This window comes from Salvia hispanica, chromosome 6 (assembly GCF_029641045.1).
Source record: "Salvia hispanica isolate PSC_SH4W2 chromosome 6, Shi_PSC_v1, whole genome shotgun sequence".
Taxonomy (NCBI): Eukaryota; Viridiplantae; Streptophyta; class Magnoliopsida; order Lamiales; family Lamiaceae; genus Salvia; species Salvia hispanica.
The window spans coordinates 37,904,712-37,925,909 of record NC_142697.1 but is presented as its reverse complement, the minus strand read 5'-3'; the positions used below and the strand labels follow the sequence as shown (position 1 = coordinate 37,925,909).

The window sequence follows — 21,198 nt, the reverse complement described above, 5'->3', positions numbered from 1 at the left end:
TTAAAGCATCTCTAAGGGGAAAAGATAAGTTGAGAAGTTATATTTCTCTATCTTCTAAAAAAAAGGTAATTATACCTTCTTAAAAAGTACTAATAAACTCCAAGAGAAGAATGTAAATTAAGAAGACAAACAAAAATAACTAACTTTTTTACCTTTTTTGTTTTCTCCAAGAAGAGTTAAATATACTTCTTTCAAAATGAAAGAAGGTATAATACCTTCCCATACCTTTTTCATTGGAGCATGAAATTTTATTAAAAAGAAGTAAATATGGTAGTTATTTTTTTTTACCTCTCTATTTATCATTTCCCTTAGAGATGCTCTTACTAAAAGTTTGTCTAGAAAAACTGCATATTTTATTGTTGCTTGTGGGAGATATAAGTAACACTTCAAATTATAAAGATTTTTATTTTAGCTCGTGGATTTATAAAATTATAAAAATTAGTTTACTTTTAACTAATAATGTAGTTGTATATATATATATAGTAAGTACAAAATACAATAGCTAGTAGTAGTATTAAACATTAATGACGTATATTCAATTTTAAGAGATGTATATTCTACAAATCATGGGAAGTCCCTAGAACTGGAACACGCTGGATGTGGCCTACTTTCCACCAAAATAGTTATATATAAAAAGATTAAAGTGCTGCAAATTTCTCTTTCAATGAACAATAAAAAACAAGAAACTAAGCATAAAAAAATATGCATTTTTAGTGTAAAGAATATTACAAGCCCCCTCTCATGTGCTGTCTTCAATTATTGATCGCTTCAAGCCAAAAAAGAATTATCACCTAATACCTCCTCTCACTCACTTCATGCCAAGTTATGAAATTATATTATTTGTTTCTTTAAAACGCACCGATCCCTATAGTATATTTATTAATTCCTAAAAATGCTTGGGATTAGGTGCAGTTCACCCTTGTTATTATTACTTGTAATTGGCGAAGCTGGAGAGCTTTATCACAATATTTTAACATGCAAATTTACAAAATTTTACGTATAATAAATATGTGCTGAATTTCAAATATTTGAGTGGTTGTGGCAGTTTTGGGGATTGTTGCAATGAATAAATTAAACAAAAAAGGCTACATCTATTAGGCGTGTGATGTCACTATCTAATCTTTAGGTGTGAATGAACTGCCTAGATAATGTTTTGACGTGTCTAATCATACTTTTACATAAAGTTGTCCTCGAATAAAATTCTTAAAAAAATTCACTATGCAAATTATCGATTTTTAAAAACACAGAAACCATTTAATTTTAACTATATGCATGTTCAATTTGGGTGCATGGCTTGATTTAAGTCTAAAATTAAATGATCATCCAAAAATATTTATAGTGACGACAATCTTGATTTATTGCAGATGCGATGGGTTGACCCCAGTCCTCACGACACGACCTAAATTTTTTCTACTATATGAATTCATATAGGATCGACAAATGTATTTTTATTAAAAAAAAAAACTAAAAGAAAAATAGGAGCTTCCAATATTCCTTTTCTCATTTTGGACTCCATTCAACATCATCAATATTAGTTTCTTCCATAAAAATGCGTACATATGTCAGCAGCAGACTTCTTTTGCTTGATGTTTCCTATTTATCCAACTAATTTTATTTTTATAGAAAAAAAATCTTTTAATTCCTCTCTCACGTACATACAAAAAGATGGCTTAATGTTATTGCTCCTTTTGTCAAAATTCAAATATTACCATTTAATTTCATCAAGAAAACATATGGAGGCAAAAAATGTAGTAATAAAGTAGTAACTAAATGAGGATAATCTTGAAATTCTTGATGAATGTTGTATGCCACTAGTGTATGCATCTCTCTCTCTATATATAAAATACAGAGACACATATACATGAAGAGAGAGAGAGAGCATAGGATTCTTATATGGTAGTAGTAATCTCTATATCACTTTGTGTAGTTTGTCCTTTGCCCACACTTATCATAGAAAAAGAAAAGCATATACAGAGAAGCTTCCCACTATCATAAGGGCGTCCTACATGGGTGGGAAGTCATTGTTTGGTGGGACATTCTCAACACATTCAAATTAAAGTGTTACTACAAGATAATGCTAAATAATTTACAATACATATTACTACATATCAAAATTAAAGCAATTCCCACGATCAAGCTACTCATACAGATCACTTAAACTCATGTCCTACTGAATAGAGAAAAAACGTCTCAAAAATTGCGCATTATCGACACTCTGAGCTCCATCACCGCCACTTGCTCAAAGCATGAAAACATACAGTATTTCATCTTTGACTGACAAACTAACACATGTCACGTGTAAATATTTTCGAACTCTATTTGGTAGAGGCAAATGCACATGCATCATATGAATGGTTTTCCCATATGAGGCAAGCTGCGACAGATGTGGGAATTCCCATCTAATTAATGCATCACAATCCAAAATCCGACACTAGTAATCTAAGTTTTTACCATATTCGAAATCCCATCATCAATTTCAATAAACCAAAAGGCCAACATCGATACAATGATTGTGGCAAACAAGTCATGAGTGGTAATAACCTAGTTAGATTGCCCTTTCACATCTTACACTTCTTCTTACATAGGAAAATAAAATATCCATTACAAAGACCTAAAAATTAGATTAAGAAAGCTCCCACTAAATTTATTTAATTAGGCACCCTCAACTCTTTGTATGAAGATAGTCTCCAAATCAGGAGGGTTGAAAAACTCTCTCACTCCACCGTAGTGGCATGATCTCGCCGGCGCCGGCTTTCGCTTCTTTGGCGGCGGCGGGCAGAGCAATCTCGCCGGCATTCTCGACTCGGCGTACGTCGGAGTCGTCGGCAAATCCTCGTCGGAGTCGGTTTTCTCCGCCGGTTTGGTGAAAACCGGCTTTCTGAGAGCGATTCCGGCGGAAAGAACCCATTTTTCGGAATCCACAGCTCCACTATCTATGGAATGAAGCTTTTCGGGAACACCCATTTGAAAAGATCGAATTTTGATGGGTTGTATGTATGTTATGTGCGGAAATGGGAAAAGGGATTCACTCTTTTTTGATCTTTTTTTTGGTGTGGGGAAGAAAGATGGAATTGATTATTGAGAGATAAAAAAGGGGGATTTTGTGATGTTTCTTATGGAAAAGGGGGGGAGTTTAAATGAAGGGAGGTGAGGAAATTGGAGAGAGAGAACCCGAGGAAGTTGTGACCTAAGCAAAGAGGGAGATTTTAAAGGACTGGGAAAAGGGATTGAGCTCGTGACGAGTTTTTGCTGGCGAGGGTAGCAGAGTAATTTAATCAATATTGACTTTGAGTCCTGGCGCCAATTAGTTTTTGTTTCAACCGTCGGTTCTCTTACTTTCCGATTTTGCCCTAGTCAGTTGTAAAATTTCCTCGCGAGTCCCTCATCACTTAACCATCAAATTTAGAGATTTAAGTTCATTCGTATGGATTGAGTTATAATAAAGTTTTATGTATACTCAAGTCTTACATAAATAGAGACTCCCATTTTGATATTCTTTTTTTATTTTTGGTAATTTTTCTCTCTAATGAAGTGATGCTCATTCTCTATTAACAATACTGCAATTACTTATTTTATTTTTCTCTCTCTTTTTTATACCAACTATATATTTAAACTCGTGCTCTCCCAAGTATCTCTACTTTTATGAGAATATAAGTGACATTATTCAAGATTGACACCATTTTAATTTAATTTTGAAAATATGTGTTTGAATCAGTTCAATTGTTTAATTTACATTGTTTAAAATCGACATATTTTATGAGAAACATCGTTCAAAATAGCAAAAGTCACCCTAACAAGATTAGTTATATTGATCCAGATGTTATCAATATAATATGTTATCCTATCGTATTGTAACTGATGAAATGAAACACGAGATTGGAATACGACCGAAGAAAAAAACAACATAGGTAATAACAGTCCTCTAGTATTGATGATGATTTAAACAGTCACAGAGGTTGTGATAAGTCACATTTAGATACAAAAGAGAGTGTATAAAATCAACAGTAGCTTGTAGTAATGAAATTCATGCAACATGTTACATAAATATCCCAACAATATACAGCAGATGCCTTCTTCTGCTTCACCACTTCTCCTCTCACATCCTCGAGTACCCTTGGTAGTCCTCGTACTGCTCCATGAATTTGTCGTTGAATTTCTTGAAACTGTCCATGATCGCAGGCATGTCCTCCTCCGCAGGCAAGATGGTGGTTCGCAGATGGAAAACCCTACGTTCAAGCAAGATAAGAGGCCAGTCAGCATTACCGGAGATTTTAAAAGAAGAAAATGTGGTGCACGTACCCTTCCTTTTGCCCGAAGCCAGAACCTGGGACGGTGGAGATGCCTGTGGCTTCTAGGAGCTTAAGACAGTAGAAAACATCAGGCACTTTTCCAACACTCTTGGCAGCCTCGATGGCCTTTGGTGGCAGCCGTATTTGTGGGAAAGAATACATAGCACCTGCCACCATCAACATCAAGTATGTAAAACTACTAAAATTCAAACAAAATGTTCTTGAACTAGGCATGATGTTGTGTGATGCTAGAACACAAAGGACCTTCAGTGAAGTTGCAGACGACGTTTCTACAGCTGTTGAACCCGTCGGTCATTATATGCGCCCTCTTCCTCAGCGACTCCAGAATTCCTTTGCTGCAAAATCGAGAAAATGATGAAGAAATCAGCATCTCTTTAGGGATCAGAGATATTGGTGGCCTAATGCTTCTCTTTTCGATGGTTTTCTAGCAGAAATTCGTCTATTTTACAATGTGATTAAAAACACTTAAAACAGGGTCGTGGCAAAACCAGGCATACCTCTCTCTGTTGAATTGATCATATGATATATCCCCAGGTTTAGGAGGGTTCATCATAAGGCCCATCTGCCAAGTGGTGATGTAATTAGGAAAATATCGAGATGTTTTATAGATACTTGCATCAAGAACACAAGCTGTAGTATACAAGACATACGAATATCTGTGCAGGAACGTTGGGACTGAGTGATATCGAAGCAACCTTGTAGATTTCTTCCACTGTCTGCAATTGAAAAACAAACACAGCGAAGGTAGTTGTTTTAATAGAACAGATTCGTAATCAAGCTCAAAAAAAAAACTCGAGTGTGTTGCTTTGATACGGTACTATATAATCACAAACCTTTGGAGAAATGTTAGTCATCTCAAAGTAGCCACCACGTTGCCCACATTCTCCCCAGTAGCCTTTTGAGACAGTGTGGAACGAAACAAGCTCGACCGCCTTGCTAATGGGTGGCCCCATGTCCATCAGAACCTTAATTGTTGGAAGACAAAATGTGAGTCCGATTTGGGGAAATGTGGAGAGAGATGTTGGCACAATTTTAACAGCCAGTCAGTTAAAAAACACGTACCTTTCGCGAACTTATGAAGGGACGCTCGTCTTGGTATATGTTTTGCTGATAAACTTCATCACCAAGCAACACCACATTGTTTTGGTAACAGAAGTTTAGAATTTCCTTAAGATTTGCTTCACTGAGGCACTGGCCTGTAGGGTTGCCGGGGTTTATGATCACCATGGCCCGTACCTTTTACACCGTTGAAATATGATTAGACGAGATGAAAACCATAGGTGCATATTCATCGCACTAACAAGCTCAGACTGAGAAGTGCTTACGGTGATTCCTTGAGAACGAGCCTGAGCAACTGATTGACGAAGGTTACCAATATCAAGCCCCCAGTTTGCAGTCTCCTCAAGATAATAAGGAACGAGAGATCCACCAAGCAAAGATATTGTAGCTGAGTACAGTGGATATTGTGGCACAGGAACAAGTATCTAGGAATGAAACAAAGATTGTTAGTTACGACAGAAAACATTGTGAACACAACAACAAAGATAGCCGAGAAGTTCAAGAAGTATACCCCATCATGTGCACCGCGTATGATAGATTGCAAGATCTGCATCACTCCTTTACTAGCACCATCTGTTAGAAATATTAGTTCTGGATCACTGCCACAGATGCAAAAGTCGAGATGATCAGTTTGATAAGTTCATAATTCGCCTGCATTTCATCATTCAATTTTTATAACCTTGGATATCCATCACGCCTCTCAATGAACTCTGCAACTTCCTTCCTAACTCCAGGAAGGCCGCGAGAATCACTGTACGCACCTGGTCCATTATAAGCGTGTCACTTTGGATTTTTTTTAAAGTCGCTCATCGTATATTCTTAGCCCCTCAAACTTTTGAAAGGTTTTCTTAATCGTATACATATATTACCACATATATTACCACATAAGTTTGATTTTAACCTCCTCATACAAACTTCAGACTGATTTACTCCCCTCAAAATTACAAACAATACTCCAGAGAGAGAGAGAGAGAGAGAGAGATGGGATTATTGTTGAATACCTAGACCCCCAGAAGTAAGGGATAAATAGTGTTTTGCTTTTGCAATAGCATCAGCCGGAAACAAAAGTCCGACATTAGGATCATCCAGCAGAAATGGAGCTTGGCAGAGAGCAACGACCTGCAATTCGATTTCCTCTCTAAGTAAACATACAGTATCAGCATTAGACATAAAGTTGCATAAAAACATGAGCCTGATTTCAACCTGACGAGGAAAGGTCAGAGGTTTCTGTCCGAGAGCATGAGGGTTTCCAACATTGGTGAAGATGATCTGTATACATATCACCACGTATAGCCTCACTAACCGACTGTGATATTGATTAACTAAATTTTAATACGTATTGTTCGTAACCTAACCTTCTTCCCTTCCTTCTGAAGCTCAGAAGCTCGAAGATACAGCTCCCCTCGAACAGCATACTGGCATTTCTTGACATTTTCATTCAAATTCTCATAATCTAATGATTTTGACATGATGAACTATGTATATTCTTAAGTTTCGATCACTATCTGTGGCAATCAGGTGTCAGAGAAACCAAGCTATATCCACACCTAAAAATCGCAAAACACAATATAGTTGGTCACGAATTCAAATCCACAAGCCTAAACCCTCCTCTTACATCAAACACTCCATCCAAATTCACCCTAATATTCATGCAATAGTGATTATGACGACAGAAATAAAAAACTACTCTATATTCCTTGCAATTAATGCAGTTGTTGAGAAACCAAGCGAATCATTTTTTTCAAAATATCACTGCCTAACAAGAAACTAACATCAGACTACAAATGAGGGAATTGATCCATCAACTGCACATCACATGTCAAGTTGCCAACATATACAAGTCATCAACTAGAATCAAAATTACGGTGCAAGTTATCGACTGAAGATAGATAAGGCCGAGTATACAGGCGGCAGCACAAACATCCAAGCAAAGAGTCACACAGTCTTAACTCACAACTAAAAACTGAAACTTAAAGCCTACCAAGATTGAACAAGAATGCATGTCAAAAGTCAAATTGGTGACACCATTGCAAATTTACAACCACCGATGCTTCAAAGTCACTGAGACTTCTCTAATCTCTCTAAAAAAAACATGCCTTTTCACTATGAATTAATCAAAACGTGCAGAAAACAGAGCAGTACTCACTTAATCTAAGAAGCAAAAAAGCTATTGAGTAATGATCACTAAAATAAAGCGTAAAAATCCATCATCATCTGATAACCCACATACTATATCACAGAAATCACAACTATTCCATTAAGAAATGATGTAAAAATCCAATCTTTAATCAAACGAGACAAAACCCACCAACCAAAAAGGGCAACACACACGAAACAGAGTGTTTTTTCTCGATTTAAAGGAGTTAGAACTTGAAGGTGGCTCACCTGACTCAGAGCAGCGTATATTAAGGGGCGCTCTGTTTCAGTTCAAATTGGCACCAACAATGCTGTGTTAGTTTATTCACAAATAAATATATTCTTGAAATATTGAAAAATAAATTCAAGGGGATATTGCAAAATGGCTTAGGTGGCAATGTGGGAAGTCATAAATTCTATGGAAACACCACAGCCACATCAGTGCTGGATTGATGCAATGCAATTTTTGGGCCTCATTTTTTAAGTTAGGATAAAGCAACTGAGGGAAGAGTGGTTCAATTTGAAAACCATATGTTCTTTGGACTCTCTCTCTGTTGATTGAGCCCTCCCTTTTTTAATTTTTTTAGTTCAATATATGGTGGATATCATCCCATGACCATCGGCCTATTGTGATAAATTGATGTTTTTCCTAAATTGGTTATAATCCCATCGCCAGATGGGATTACGTGTGGGATTTGATTTACTGTTTAACCATTAATTTTGTACTTTTAACATTTTTTTAGGGAAATGCTATGCAGCCACCTTACGGCCAGTTACATAAGGGTATAATATACATTTCAGTTTCTAAAGCGTTAAATATATTAAGTTTAGTTGTGAGTGCTGTAGTGGTTTTACAAAATAGCCCTTTTATAGAAAATTTTTGTTTTCGATTCTTTTATGCATTTATTAACCAATCTATATTGAATTACTACAAGTCTTTATTCATTTTATTCCTTTTTAGTTCTTTACCGGAGAATCAAACAAAATGTTTTTCTTCACTATATCCTTCCATGAACCAACGATCTGCTAAATTCTCACCTTTTATTCCTTTTCTCCTTTCTGCTAAATTTCAGTTTATCTAACCTAAACTATCTCAATCAAATAAAGTTAATATCTAATTCACCATACAGACTCAAATAAAATAAATTTTAAAAATATATTCTACTTATTAAAATCAGTCAAAGAGAAATTTAAAAATAATAACCTGATGAAAGGAGTTAGTAGAACTCTATTTTAACTTGATTATCATAATTTTACAAGTATTAATCACACCAATAAATCACATAATAATCATATCTATTTAGCAGATTATTTAGACAAAATCTATTCGCGTAATTATCACATGTATCATGCTCATAACTTGAATTAATCATGCTTTAAGAATATTGAAACCTAAAACATGCTTTTCTACGGAGCAGAAAAATACCTAATTAATTTCTCCAAAAAATTGAAGATGGCTGCTCCTTCTCCACGTGATGCTTTGAATACTAGACCACAAATCTTCTCTCTGGTTCCCGAACTGTATTCCAATATCAGTGTGGGTTGATCTTACTAGAATACTAGGACTTAAATAAAGAAGACAGAAGAAATCCTTTTGGAAATAGGAGTGGAATTCGAAATCTCCTTCAGCTAGGGGGCCGAAAATTTTCGAAAATTTTATGAAATAAAATTGTGTTATTTCTGTCTCCTTTATTCTCCTATTTATATTAAGTTCCTTTTAGGCACAGACAGAGATCTATGGAAGGTTTTGGATATGGGCTCATCCAATTTACTTTTTACTAATTAAATTGAACCCACAATTTAATATAAGTTATAATTGGAATATTACGAGCAGCCACTACAGAAGTAATATTGAACTCTCCCCATCCAAATCCGAAATTACAAGTAATCCGGGTTTCCGTTTAACTTTCATTTCCCGCACTTAAGATTAAAATGTCCATTAATTAATTAATGTCTGCTATTGACTTAATTAATTAACTTCTTATTAATTCCAAGAGTGGACTTAGCATGAAACGCTTATTTATTATTCATAGAGTAATCAAACTCCAACTAGCTAGGTTCTGAATAATAAAACCTTGTTTCGCGCTCCTCTTGAGGACATTATCAAACGAGACTCACCTCGCGCATGATTCAATATAATAGCAATCCTAGCACCGCTAGATATTGATCACCACTACCCAATATATCAGGATAATTGGGTTACGAAAAACCCGCACCATTTGATAAGTCAAAGTAATGCATAATCAATACCGTATGCTCAATGCTAACCTACATTGATTAAGAAACAAATATTATCAAGACCTCGCCTTTCAGTGGATAGCCCAAGGACAAGTCTTGTTGTTAGATCCGTTCAGTGCTATACCACACCAATGTCATCTTATTTCAGTAAGGCTTAGAAATATGCGGACTGACATTGCAACCTTTCTCGATGGATAGTCAAATTCCATCTAGGTTGTGAAATTCATCTTTTTCTTTGTTTAGAACTGACCGTGTTACCTTAAAGTGGACGACGCCCACAACCGGTCTACTAAAACAAAGACTTAGACTTTGTTAAGTTAACTTATACATTTAAACATGCATTAACATCCATTAAATGTAAAACATAACAACATTATGACAAAAATAATCTGTTTTATTCATTGAAAAATAAAATAAGAGTTTTACAGTATTCAATCACTCGAAACGTGATTTCTAGTATACAAACTCTAACAATTCCCGCCTTTCAAACCAACCATCTTTAGACAAAGCTCGAACTTCTCTTTTGGCAGTGGTTTGGTTAGCATGTCGGTCGGGTTATCTGCCGTGTGAACTTTGAACAGCTTTACCGTTCCTTTCTCCACCTCTTCCCTCACAAAATGCAGCCGAACGTCGATGTGCTTACTGCGCTCATGGAAGACTTGGTGCTTTGCCAAACTCAAAGCCCCATTGTTATCACAGCCAATAGCTACAGCCTGCTGCTCCACCCCAAAATCAGCAGCTATTCCCTTAAGCCAAAATCTCTCTTTTACAACCGAAGTTAGGGCTATGTACTCAGCCTCTGTGGTGGACAAAGCCACCACCTTTTGCAGGCTTGATCTCCAACTAACAGCCGCTCCATACATAGTGAAAATGTAACCAGTTTGAGATTTTCTGGTATCTATACTCCCTGCAAAATCACTATCACAGAAACCTACCAGAGCATCTTCCCCATTGTATGAGCTGCTACTAAACAATATTCCCAGATCCCCTGCTCCCTTCAGATACCTAAGAATCCACCTTAAAGCCAACCAATGATCTTTACCATAGTTGCTCATGAACCTGCTTGTTGAGCTAATGGCCTGGGCTATATCAGGTCTGGTCCCAATCATAGCATACATTATTCTCCCCACTATGTTAGCATAGGGAATGTTCTGCATCTCCAGCCTCTCTTCCTTGCCTTTTGGTGCCTGCTCCACAGTCAATCTGAAGTGTTGGGCCATAGGTGTTGTAGTTGATTTTGTAGTCTCCATTCTGAATCTCTTGATGACTCTGGAGATATAGTCACTTTGGTTCAGCCAAATCTCCTTTCTTTCTCTGTTTCTCACAATATTCATGCCCAGAATACGTTTGGCTGCCCCCAAATCCTTCATCTCAAAGGCTAGACTCAAATCATCCTTGACTTTCCGAACCTCAGCCTTTGAAGCACCTATCACCAACATATCATATAGTAGCAGATAAGCAACTGCCACACCTTTCTTCCTCTTTATGTATACGCATTCATCATAACTTGATCTTTAAAATCATTCCTAAGCACAAAATCATCAAATTTCTTGTGCAATACTAGCTTGCTTTAGCCCATATATGCTTTTCTTGAGCAGGCATACTTTGTTTTCCATCCCTTGCTTCACAAAACCTTCGGGCTGGCTCATGTATATGGTTTCCTCCAGATCCCCAGGTAGAAAAGCTGTTTTCACATCTAGTTGTTCCAACTCCCAGTCCAGCTTAGCCATAACAGCCAATAAAATCCTAATCGAGGTATGCTTAACAACTTGTGAGAATACCTCAGTGTAGTCCACTCCATGTCCCTGTGTGAACCCTCTTGCCACAAGCCTTGCTTTGAACCTAATGAGCTCACTGTCTGCTGTCTCTATCTTCTTTTTGAATAGCCACTTGCAACTCACAAGCTTCCTGCCATCCACCTTATCCACCAGAATCCATGTACCATTCTTGATGAGGGAATCAATCTCACCAATCATTGCTTTAAGTCATTTATCTCTTTCTCTGCAATTCATTGCTTCTTTATAAGATCCTAGTTCTGAAAACTCAATCTCCTCAGCAACACATAATGCAAAATACAACAAATCTGCATATGCAAATCTGGCAGGAGGTCTCACATTTTTTCTTCTGGTTCTATCTCGAGCCAGTTGATAGCTCCTGATGTCTGGCTGTGGAGGTTCATTTTCAACTTCATCTTCATCTTCATCTGAACCCAGCATCTCACTTTCATTAGGCCCACCAGCCTCAGCCTGCACAACATGTTTCTGACTCTCAACTCCCATCTCAGTGTCTATCAGAGAATGTTGGGCTTTTTCTTCAGATTTCTTGAAAGGCATATCATCCTCCACAAATGTTACATCTCTGCTGATAACCACTCTGTGATTCCCTGGTTCAATACACCACAGTCTGTAGCCCTTTACACCTTGCTGATAGCCTATCATCACACATTTCTGAGCCCTTGCATCAAGCTTGGTCTACTTGAGATATGCAAAAACCTTACAGCCAAAAGTTCTCAGCTGAGAGTAGTCTCCATAGCTGCCATACCACCTTAAGTTTGGTGTATCACCACCTATGCCGGAAGATGGGCATTTGTTGATGAGCTTTACTGTAGTGGCAAAAGCCTCGGCCCAAAATCTCTTCTCTATACCAGAAGTAATCAACATATACCTTACTCTCTCCATAATTGTCCTGTTTCCACTCTCTGCAACTCCATTCTGTTGGGGATTTAAGGGAACAGTTCTATGCCTCCTAATGCCCTTACTTTGACAAAATTGCTCAAATTCTCTTGACAGGAACTCCAAGCTATTATTAGTCCTTAAGCACTTCACTACACAGCCTTTTTCTTTCTCAACAATGGCACACCAATCTCTGAACTTAGAGAAGGCCTCTGATTTTTCCTTTAGGATGTAGACCCAGAATTTCCTGGAGTAATCATCTATTATTGACATGTAATACCTCCCCCCACCAACAGATACAACTGGAGAAGGCCCCCACAAGTCACTGTGTACATAATCAAGTGGTGCAACAGAGGTATGTTTACCTTTCTGATAAGGCAGCTTCTTTGCCTTACCAAGAATGCATTCCTCACAAGGATGCTCTCCTCTTTTACCATCACCAGGATGCCCCAACCTAAGGTGCCAAGCTACAATTGAATCTGCCTTCACTGTGTTCACTTGGTCAGGGGACTTCATTGCCAATCCACATAGGTAGTACATACTACCATTTCTGCCTCCTTTCAACATCACCTCCCCTCCTTTCTTGATTTCCATAACTCCACCAGATGAGTAAAAGGAACACCTCTTTCTCTCCAGTAAGCCCAAGGAAATCAAATTTCTTTTAACCTCAGGAATGTATCTCACATCACTGAGGATTGCAGTTGAGCTATCCTCCAACCTAAATCTGTTTTACCAATCCCCTGAATTTGACAGACTTGATTATTTCCCAGCACTACTGAACCATTTGCTTCTGTGATCTCCTCAAACAAATCTAGTCTGGGGCACATATGAAAACTTGCACTCGAGTCCAAGATCCGTGATTCCTCACACAGCCTCTCCATCACAGTCGAGGCATGTGGAGTTTCCTCCTCCTTAACACAGTCAGAGCTCGGTTTTGCAGCCCCATTTTCAAGGGCTTGCTTCCTCTTCCACGCAAAACAGTCCTTCTTGATATGGCCTGGTTTCTTGCAATGATGGCAGCTTCTTGTCTCCTTGAATTCTCCCACTTTCTCCTTATCTGACTTCTTGTTAAATTTCTTCTTGGTGGGAGGGAATTTCTTGTCATTTCCCTTAGTGTATAGGCTCTCTAGGACTGGATATGCAGCCTTCTCTTATGATCTCAGAGCATCTGCTTCTTCCACATCCTTGAGCTTTAATTCCTGATACACTTCTTCGTAACTGACCTTGGTCTCCCGGGCAAGAAGTATAGCCTCCTTGAAATGTACATAGCTTCTTGGCAAGGCATGCAAGAGCATCAATGCCTTGTCTTCATCCTTCATGGATTCCTCGATTGCCTCTAAATCATCAAGAAGTCTATGAAACTCTTCAAATTGTTTCAAGAGACCCTCCGAGTCTGTAATCTTGAAGGCCAATAGCTTGTTCTTCAAATGAAGTCGATTGGTGGTGGACTTCGTGGCATACAGAGACTCTAATTTCACCCACACATCAAGCGCGGTCTCCTCCTTCTGCACCTCCCGTAGAACTCTGTCATTGAGGTATAGAAGGAGAGTGCTATACACCTTGTACTCCAATTCCTACATCTTTGCCGCCTCCTTCTCCAGCAGCCCCTCGATTGAAAGCAGTTTGCCATCCTTCAAGATTTTCCACGCACCTTGCTGCATCAGGACGGCCTTCATCTTGACCTTCCACAAACCAAAATCGTTCTGGCCTGTGAACTTCTCAATCTCGAATTTTTCCCCAGCCATTCTTCAACACTTTGTCGATCTGAACAAACTTCGAAGATCTTTCCCACATACGGCGCCACTTGTTGGTGTTGATCGGAGTTGCAGCGAATTCGAATTGAGAAACAAGAATTTGATTGAGAGATATTTTGGGAAAATGGCGTGTATTGCGTTGAGAGAGAATTGGGGAAAAATACAATGCCAATTCAAGGAATAAAATTGACCTAACTAACATCTCTCTTATCTAACAGAAAACTAACGGATATAAATCCTACGGCTAGGATTTAATCTCCCACAATCTCGGAGATGGACGGCTGCTGAAGCTCCCAACTAAAAAGAGCTGAACACATCAACGATCCTTCCTTCTCTCTTATTCTTTGTGCCTTAACCATTGCGACTAAGCAATTAACTCTCATAATGTAGTATCAAACAACTGGGGTTCTTATTCATGGACTGACTAAGATGGAAAAACGAGACTTTTATTCGCAAACAGAGGGAGTGTTATACTAAATGATCATTATATTTTTGTGTACAATTGAACAATAAAATATTATATAGTGTCTTAATGTGTACATAGATATGTTTGTAAAAAATATTCTTTTTTTACTTTATGTCATATTGTAATTATGCCTTGGCCGATTCCAGTTAATTGGTTGATTTTTGTACCGACCCTTTAACAGAATTAGAATCCGAAAAATATATTGGAGATTCAATTTAAAAAATAGAAATTCGATTGATATAATATTGTAGTTTTAATTACTTTTGTTTATACAAATACTACAATAAATTCACTGCTTTGAAGGAGTCTATAGTATCATACTCCCTCCGTTCCATAGTAATGGAGTCGTTTCTTTTCGGCACGGAGATTAAGAAAAATTGTGTTAGATGAGTAAATGGAGATTAATTTAGAGAAAGGAAGAGAGAATAAAGTAAGAAAGAGTAAAGTAGGTGTGGAAAAAGAGAAATGACTCTATTACTATAGAACGTACTAAAATGGCAAAATGACTCTATTACTATGGAACGGAGGGAGTACTTCATACTACTAATATTTATAAATGTAATACCTTGTACATTTAAATAAAAATTTATTTGGTATATTCTATTTATTTTTAATAATATTTTTTTTAAAACAAAAATTTTTATATTTGTTTTGGTTTTTGTGTTTAAGAATTTGATTTCTAAATGTCTTAAAAGTTGTCCAACATGGAGTGAGAGGGCGCACTAGTTACTTGCACTGTTGTTTTTTGGCTCGTCACAAACTCCTTACACTATTTATAATTTAAGTTATAATTAATGCATTTAATTAATATGTTAATTTAAGTTAAGAGCTCCTTTATTAAAAAATGTCTCATTACACTTAAAATTTCAATTCAATTACACTAAAAAAATCTCAAATTTACGGCCTAAAATGAAATGTGCGAGTAACATGGGACGGAGGGAGTATTTTAATTAAGAATAATACTAGTATGTGTTTCTATATATACTTATATTATTGAAAATATCTAACTAAAAATAATTATACAGTTTAATGTTTACATTTATTTTATTTATAAGTTATTTAAATGTTAATGTATATGGATGTGATCAATTGCTAACTAATTATCAATCCCAAATTGAAATCAATTTTTAACCATTAGATTAGAAGATCTTGCGGTTGATATAATGTCAAGTGTAATATATTTTAAATTTAAATAATTATTAATTAAATTAAAAGGTATTAATGTCAAATCCTATACGTAGTAATTATAACTAACTACTTTCTCTCTCCTCAAAATCATCTCAAATCTTTAAATTTACGTAACTCTCTCAATTTAAATTATTTTTTCGCAAAAAATATATCAAATTAAAGATAATTTAATAAGGATACCAACGAGATTTCAATTGCATATGTTCCGACGATGTTCGGGTGATGAAATTTGATAAATTATATTTCAATTTTCGTACATGTTGATAAGCAGCTTTTATCAACAAATGCAACAAAAAATCTCAATATATTGTAGGCAAAATCTCAATATTATGCATGCCCAATCTCAATAAAAATGTGTTGATATTTTCTTGTCCTTGTGTTGATATTCTAATGTCATATTGTTGATATTTGTAATAACACGATGTTGATATAAAAAAACACCCACGAAAATTATCATATGATAACATAATGACGATATTACCCTTTTGTTGATATTTTGTCTACTATTTATTGAGATTTGTGAGCTTTAATCTCATCCACTCATTTTAAAATCCAAAGGTGGAGATTTAGTCTTGATTTTGGATTAGGGTGCTATAAGCATTAGAATAGGACCCAAGTATAGTATACTTTAAATATTTATACAATTTTAATATGATGAAGATATTTATATTCTGATTTCAAAAAGTAATATATACATATTAAACAATTAATATAATAATATAAACTAGAAAACAAATAACTGTTAAAGAAAAAGAAAAATCGAAAAGAAAGCAAACATAAAAGAAACGTATTTATATACTGATTTGAAAAGTAACTATGCATACTAAGCAATTAAAATAATAAATAAAAGTATAAAAAAAATCTAAAACGAAAGCAAACATAAAAGAAACGAAAAGGATTTAATGACTCAGTTTGTTATTTGCGCGCAAGGGTATATTAGTCTCGAAAAAATTGATACTTTTAAGATGAATTAATTTCAAGTAAATTAGCATTTAATGTACGATTTTTTTTTTAAGTTTTATGGCCATTTAACATCACTCCTGAAAACTCTTTTTTTAATTGGATACTCATGTAGTCATCATGCATGCGAAATTTTAAGAAGGATTATTTCTGTTAAATATTTTTTTATTTGTTTTCTAATTTTTTTTTAAGATCTAAATGCATAAAATTTCTATTTGTCTTATATTTACCCTAAAAATTTGGGATAAAATCAAATCTGACACTCCTTTGTGCTGAGAAAGAGACACCATAGGTAAGAAAAGTCCTCCAGTATTGATGATCATTTAAGCAGTCACAGAGGTTGTAATAAGTCACATTTCGAAAACAAAAGATGTATAAAATCAACAGTAGGTTGTAATGAAATTCTTGCAACATGTTACATAAAAATCCCAACAATATACAGCAGCAGATGCTCTTCTCCTTCTGCTTCATCAGTTCTCCTCTCACATTCTCGAGTACCCTTGGTGGTCCTCATACTGCTCCATGAATTCGTCGTTGAATTTCTTGAAACTGTCCATGATCGCGGGCATGTCCTCCTCTGCAGGCAAGATGGTGGTTCGCAGATGGAAAACCCTATGTTCAAGCAAGACAAGAGGCAGTCAGCATTACCGGAGAATTTAAGAGAAACAAAATGTTCAAGAAAATGTGGTGCACATACCCTTCCTTTTGCCCGAAGCCAGAGCCTGGGACGGTGGAGATGCCTGTGGCTTCTAGGAGCTTAAGACAGTAGTAAACATCAGGCACTTTTCCCAAACTCTTGGCAGCCTCAATGGCCTTTGGTGGCAGCCGTATTTGTGGGAAAGAATACATAGCACCTGCCACCATCAACATCAAGTATGTAAAACTACTAAAATTCAAACAACGTTCTTGAACTAGGCATGATGTTGTGTGATGCTAGAACACAAAGGACCTTCAGTGAAGTTGCAGACGACGTTTCTGCAGCTGTTGAACCCGTCAGTCATTATATGCGCTCTCTTCCTCAGCGATTCCAGAATTCCTTTGCTGCAAAATCAAGAAAATGATGGAGAAATCAGCATCTCGTTTAGGGCTTAGAGATATTGGTGGCCTAATGCTTCTCTTTTCGAGGGTTTTCTGGCAGACATTCGTCGTTTTACAATGGGATTGAAAACACTTAAAACAGGGATGACGAAACTAGTTATACCTCTCTCTGTTGAATTGATCATATGATATATCCCCAGGTTTAGGAGGGTTCATCATAAGACCCATCTGCCAAATGGTGACGAAATTAGGAAAAAATTAAGATGTCTTTAAGATACTTGCATCAAGAACACAAGCTAGAGTATACAAGACATACAAATATCTGTGCAGGAACGTTGGGACTGAGTGATATCGAAGAAACCTTGTAGATTTCCTCTACTGTCTGCAATTGAAAAAAAACACAGTGAAGATAGTTGTCTTAATAGAACAGATTGGTAATCAAGAATCGAAAGTATTAAACTCGAATGTGTTGCTTTGTTCCAGTAATTCAAGAACAGCATTAGCACAAACCTTTGGAGAAATGTTGGTCATCTCAAAGTAGCCACCACGTTGCCCACATTCTCCCCAGTAGCCTTTAGAGACGGTGTGGAACGAAACAAGCTCGACCTCCTTGCTAATGGGTGGCCCCATGTCCATCAGAACCTTTAATGGTTGGATGACAAAAGATAAATCAGATTTGGGGAAATGTGGCGATCAGATTTGGGGAAATGCGGATAGACATTTTTGCACAATTTTAACAGCATGTCAGTGGAAAAAGACGTACCTTTCGCGCACTTATGAAGGGACGCTCGTCTTGGTATATGTTTTGCTGATAAACTTCATCACCAAGCAACACCACATTGTTTTGGTAACAGAAGTTCAGTATTTCCTTAAGATTTGCTTCACTGAGGCACTGGCCTGTAGGGTTTCCTGGGTTTATGATCACCATAGCCCGTACCTTTTACACCATTGAAATATGATTAGACGAGACAAAAACCATAGGTGCATATACATTAACACAAACAAGCTCAGACTGAGAAGTGCTTACGGTGATTCCTTGAGAACGAGCCTGAGCAACTGATTGACGAAGGTTACCAATATCAAGCCCCCAGTTTGCGGTCTCCTCAAGATAATAAGGAACGAGAGATCCACCGAGCAAAGATATTGTAGCGGAGTACAGTGGATATTGTGGCACAGGGACGAGTATCTAAGAATTAAACAAATAATGTTAGTTACGACCGAAAACATTGTGAACACAGCAATGAAGAGACAACCGAGAAGTTCAAGAAGTATACCCCATCATGTGCACCGCGTATGATAGATTGCAAGATCTGCATCACTCCTTTGCTCGCACCATCTGTTAGAAATATGAGTTCCGGATCACTGCAACAGATGCAAAAATCAACACGATCAGTTTGATAAGTTCATATTTTCGCCTGCATTGCATCATTCAATTTTTATAACCTTGGATATCCATCACGCCTCGCAATGAACTCAGCGACTTCTTTCCTAACTCCAGGAAGGCCACGAGAATCACTGTAAGCACCTGATCAATTATAAACATGTCACTTTGGATTTTTTTCCATTGGGCATTTCATCGTATATGCTTAGCCCCCAAACTTTTGAAAGGTTTTCTTAATCCTAGACGGAAATGAGATTATTGTTTAATATGATACCTAGACCCCCAGAAGTAAGGGAGATATAGTGTTTAGCTTTTGCGATTGCATCAGCCGGAAACAAAAGTCCGACATTAGGATCATCCAGCAGGAATGGAGCTTGACAGAGAGCAACGACCTGCAATGGGATTTCTCTTTTAGTAAACACACAGTATCAGCATTAGATGAAAAGTTGCGTAAAAACATGAGCCTGATTTCAACCTGACGAGGAAAGGTCAGAGGTTTCTGTCCGAGAGCATGAGGGTTTCCAACATTGGTGAAGATGATCTGTATACATATCACCACATGATATACCTTAAGTACCATTTCAAACTTCACAAAAAACCAAATATAGTCTCTTGGATTGACACTAAACAATGTAGAAAATACTGTGAATGAAAAAATTCCATGAGTAGACGTATTGTCCGTAAACTAACCTTCTTCCCTTCCTTCTGAAGCTCAGAAGCTCGAAGATACAGCTCCCCTCGGACAGCATACTGACATTTCTTGACATTTTCATTCAAATTCTCATAATCTAGTGATTTTGACATTATGAACTATGTATCTTCTTTAAGGGTTAGGTCAATATCCGTGGCAATCAGAAGATGTTGAAGAAACCTAGAGACATCCACACGTAAGAATCACAAAACACAATATGAGTAGTTGGTTACGAATTCAAATACACAAGCATAACCTCCTCTTGCATACTAGAAAACTCCATCCAAATTCAACCTAAATAGTCATGTAATAGTGATTGTGGTGACAGAACTAAAAAGATAATCCTTGTAAATTGTAATTATGCAGTGGTTGAGAAATCAAGCCAATCTTTTTTTCTTCAAAAATATCACTACCAAACAAGAAACTAACATCAGACAGCTAAAGAGGACATTGATACATCAACAGCACCTCATATGTCAAGTTGTCAACATATACAGCTCAACAACTAGAATCAATATTCCGATGCAAGATGCCGGCCGCAGACAGATGAGTATACAGGCGACAGCACAAACATCCAAGAAAACAGACACTGTGACTGAACTCACAACTAAAAACTGAAATTGAACAAGAATGCATGTCAAAAGCCAAGTTGATGAGACCATTACATATTTACAATCACTGAAGCTTCAAAATCCCTGATCCTTCTCTAAGCTCACTAAAAACATGCCTTTTCACTAGGAAGTGATAAAAAATGTGCAGAAAACAGATCAGTACTCACTTAATCTAAGAAGCACATAAAAGCTAGTGAGTAATGATCACTAAAATAAAGCTAATAATCCATCATCATCTGATAACCCTCAAATTATATTACACGAATTGATGTAAAAATACAATCTTTAACTGCACAAGACAACCCCACCAACCAATAACAAGCCAACACACACAGCACACGGTATTTTTTTCTTGATTTAAAGCTAAAATGAGTTAGAATCTGAAGGTGGCTCACCTGACTCAGAGCAGCATATGTTGAGGGCCGCTCTGTTTCTGTTCAAATTGACCCAATAAATATTCTTGAAATTTTGAGAAATAAATCCAAGGGATATTGCAAAATGGCTTAGGTGGCAATGTGGGAAGACATAAATTCCAAGCAAACCACAGCCACATCAGTTAATAGGGCTGGATTGATGCAATGCAATTTTTGGGCCTCATTTTCAAGTTTAGGATAAAGCAACTGTGGTTCTCTTTTAAAACCACAACTCTCTCTGTTGACTAAGCCCTCTCTTTTTTTTCTTTTTCTTTTTTTTC

The 21,198-nt window shown here is 36.8% G+C and overlaps 2 protein-coding genes and 1 pseudogene across 4 annotated transcripts; all 3 read right to left on the bottom strand.

The window, feature by feature from the left end:
* Positions 1-2,453: 2,453 nt before the first annotated feature.
* Positions 2,454-3,179, bottom strand: LOC125207825 (cyclin-dependent protein kinase inhibitor SMR6 pseudogene; annotated as a pseudogene).
* Positions 3,180-3,905: 726 nt separating this feature from the next.
* Positions 3,906-7,910, bottom strand: AOAT2 (alanine-2-oxoglutarate aminotransferase 2). Of its 2 annotated transcripts, none has more exons than XM_048101647.2 (14): positions 7,755-7,910; positions 6,725-6,916; positions 6,573-6,638; positions 6,371-6,488; positions 6,049-6,130; positions 5,881-5,968; positions 5,636-5,794; positions 5,373-5,546; positions 5,144-5,275; positions 4,961-5,026; positions 4,808-4,872; positions 4,554-4,645; positions 4,300-4,456; positions 3,906-4,226 (listed from the first exon to the last, which is right to left on the bottom strand). In XM_048101647.2, exons 2-14 carry the CDS (start codon positions 6,836-6,838, stop codon positions 4,097-4,099), a joined length of 1,443 nt encoding a protein of 480 aa, XP_047957604.1. In that variant the 5' UTR covers positions 6,839-6,916; positions 7,755-7,910; the 3' UTR covers positions 3,906-4,096. The 2 variants fall into 2 exon arrangements, with proteins under 2 accessions (XP_047957604.1, XP_088917864.1); XM_089061738.1 differs by lacking the exon at positions 7,755-7,910 and adding an exon at positions 7,678-7,700.
* Positions 7,911-17,076: 9,166 nt separating this feature from the next.
* On the bottom strand, positions 17,077-21,050 carry LOC125203324 (glutamate--glyoxylate aminotransferase 2-like). Of its 2 annotated transcripts, none has more exons than XM_048101644.2 (14): positions 20,900-21,050; positions 19,893-20,073; positions 19,678-19,743; positions 19,477-19,594; positions 19,265-19,346; positions 19,096-19,183; positions 18,849-19,007; positions 18,585-18,758; positions 18,332-18,463; positions 18,138-18,203; positions 17,985-18,049; positions 17,733-17,824; positions 17,481-17,637; positions 17,077-17,395 (listed from the first exon to the last, which is right to left on the bottom strand). In XM_048101644.2, exons 2-14 carry the CDS (start codon positions 20,004-20,006, stop codon positions 17,266-17,268), a joined length of 1,443 nt encoding a protein of 480 aa, XP_047957601.1. In that variant the 5' UTR covers positions 20,007-20,073; positions 20,900-21,050; the 3' UTR covers positions 17,077-17,265. The 2 variants fall into 2 exon arrangements, with proteins under 2 accessions (XP_047957601.1, XP_088917501.1); XM_089061375.1 differs by lacking the exon at positions 20,900-21,050 and adding an exon at positions 20,362-20,487.
* Between the last annotated feature and the right edge of the window lie 148 nt (positions 21,051-21,198).

Bases quoted from the DNA above. Each gene is read 5' to 3' on its own strand.
- AOAT2 (XM_048101647.2), bottom strand. From the start codon at position 6,838: ATGTCAAAATCATTAGATTATGAGAATTTGAATGAAAATGTCAAGAAA. The intron at 5,547-5,635 runs GTAAGCACTTCT...ACGGTGTAAAAG, and splicing joins CTCGTTCTCAAGGAATCACC to GTACGGGCCATGGTGATCAT. The intron at 5,027-5,143 runs GTTTGTGATTAT...TTTCAATTGCAG, and splicing joins TGACTAACATTTCTCCAAAG to ACAGTGGAAGAAATCTACAA.
- LOC125203324 (XM_048101644.2), bottom strand. From the start codon at position 20,006: ATGTCAAAATCACTAGATTATGAGAATTTGAATGAAAATGTCAAGAAA. The intron at 18,464-18,584 runs GTACGTCTTTTT...CAACCATTAAAG, and splicing joins CCTTCATAAGTGCGCGAAAG to GTTCTGATGGACATGGGGCC. The intron at 17,825-17,984 runs GTATAACTAGTT...TTGATTTTGCAG, and splicing joins GATCAATTCAACAGAGAGAG to CAAAGGAATTCTGGAATCGC.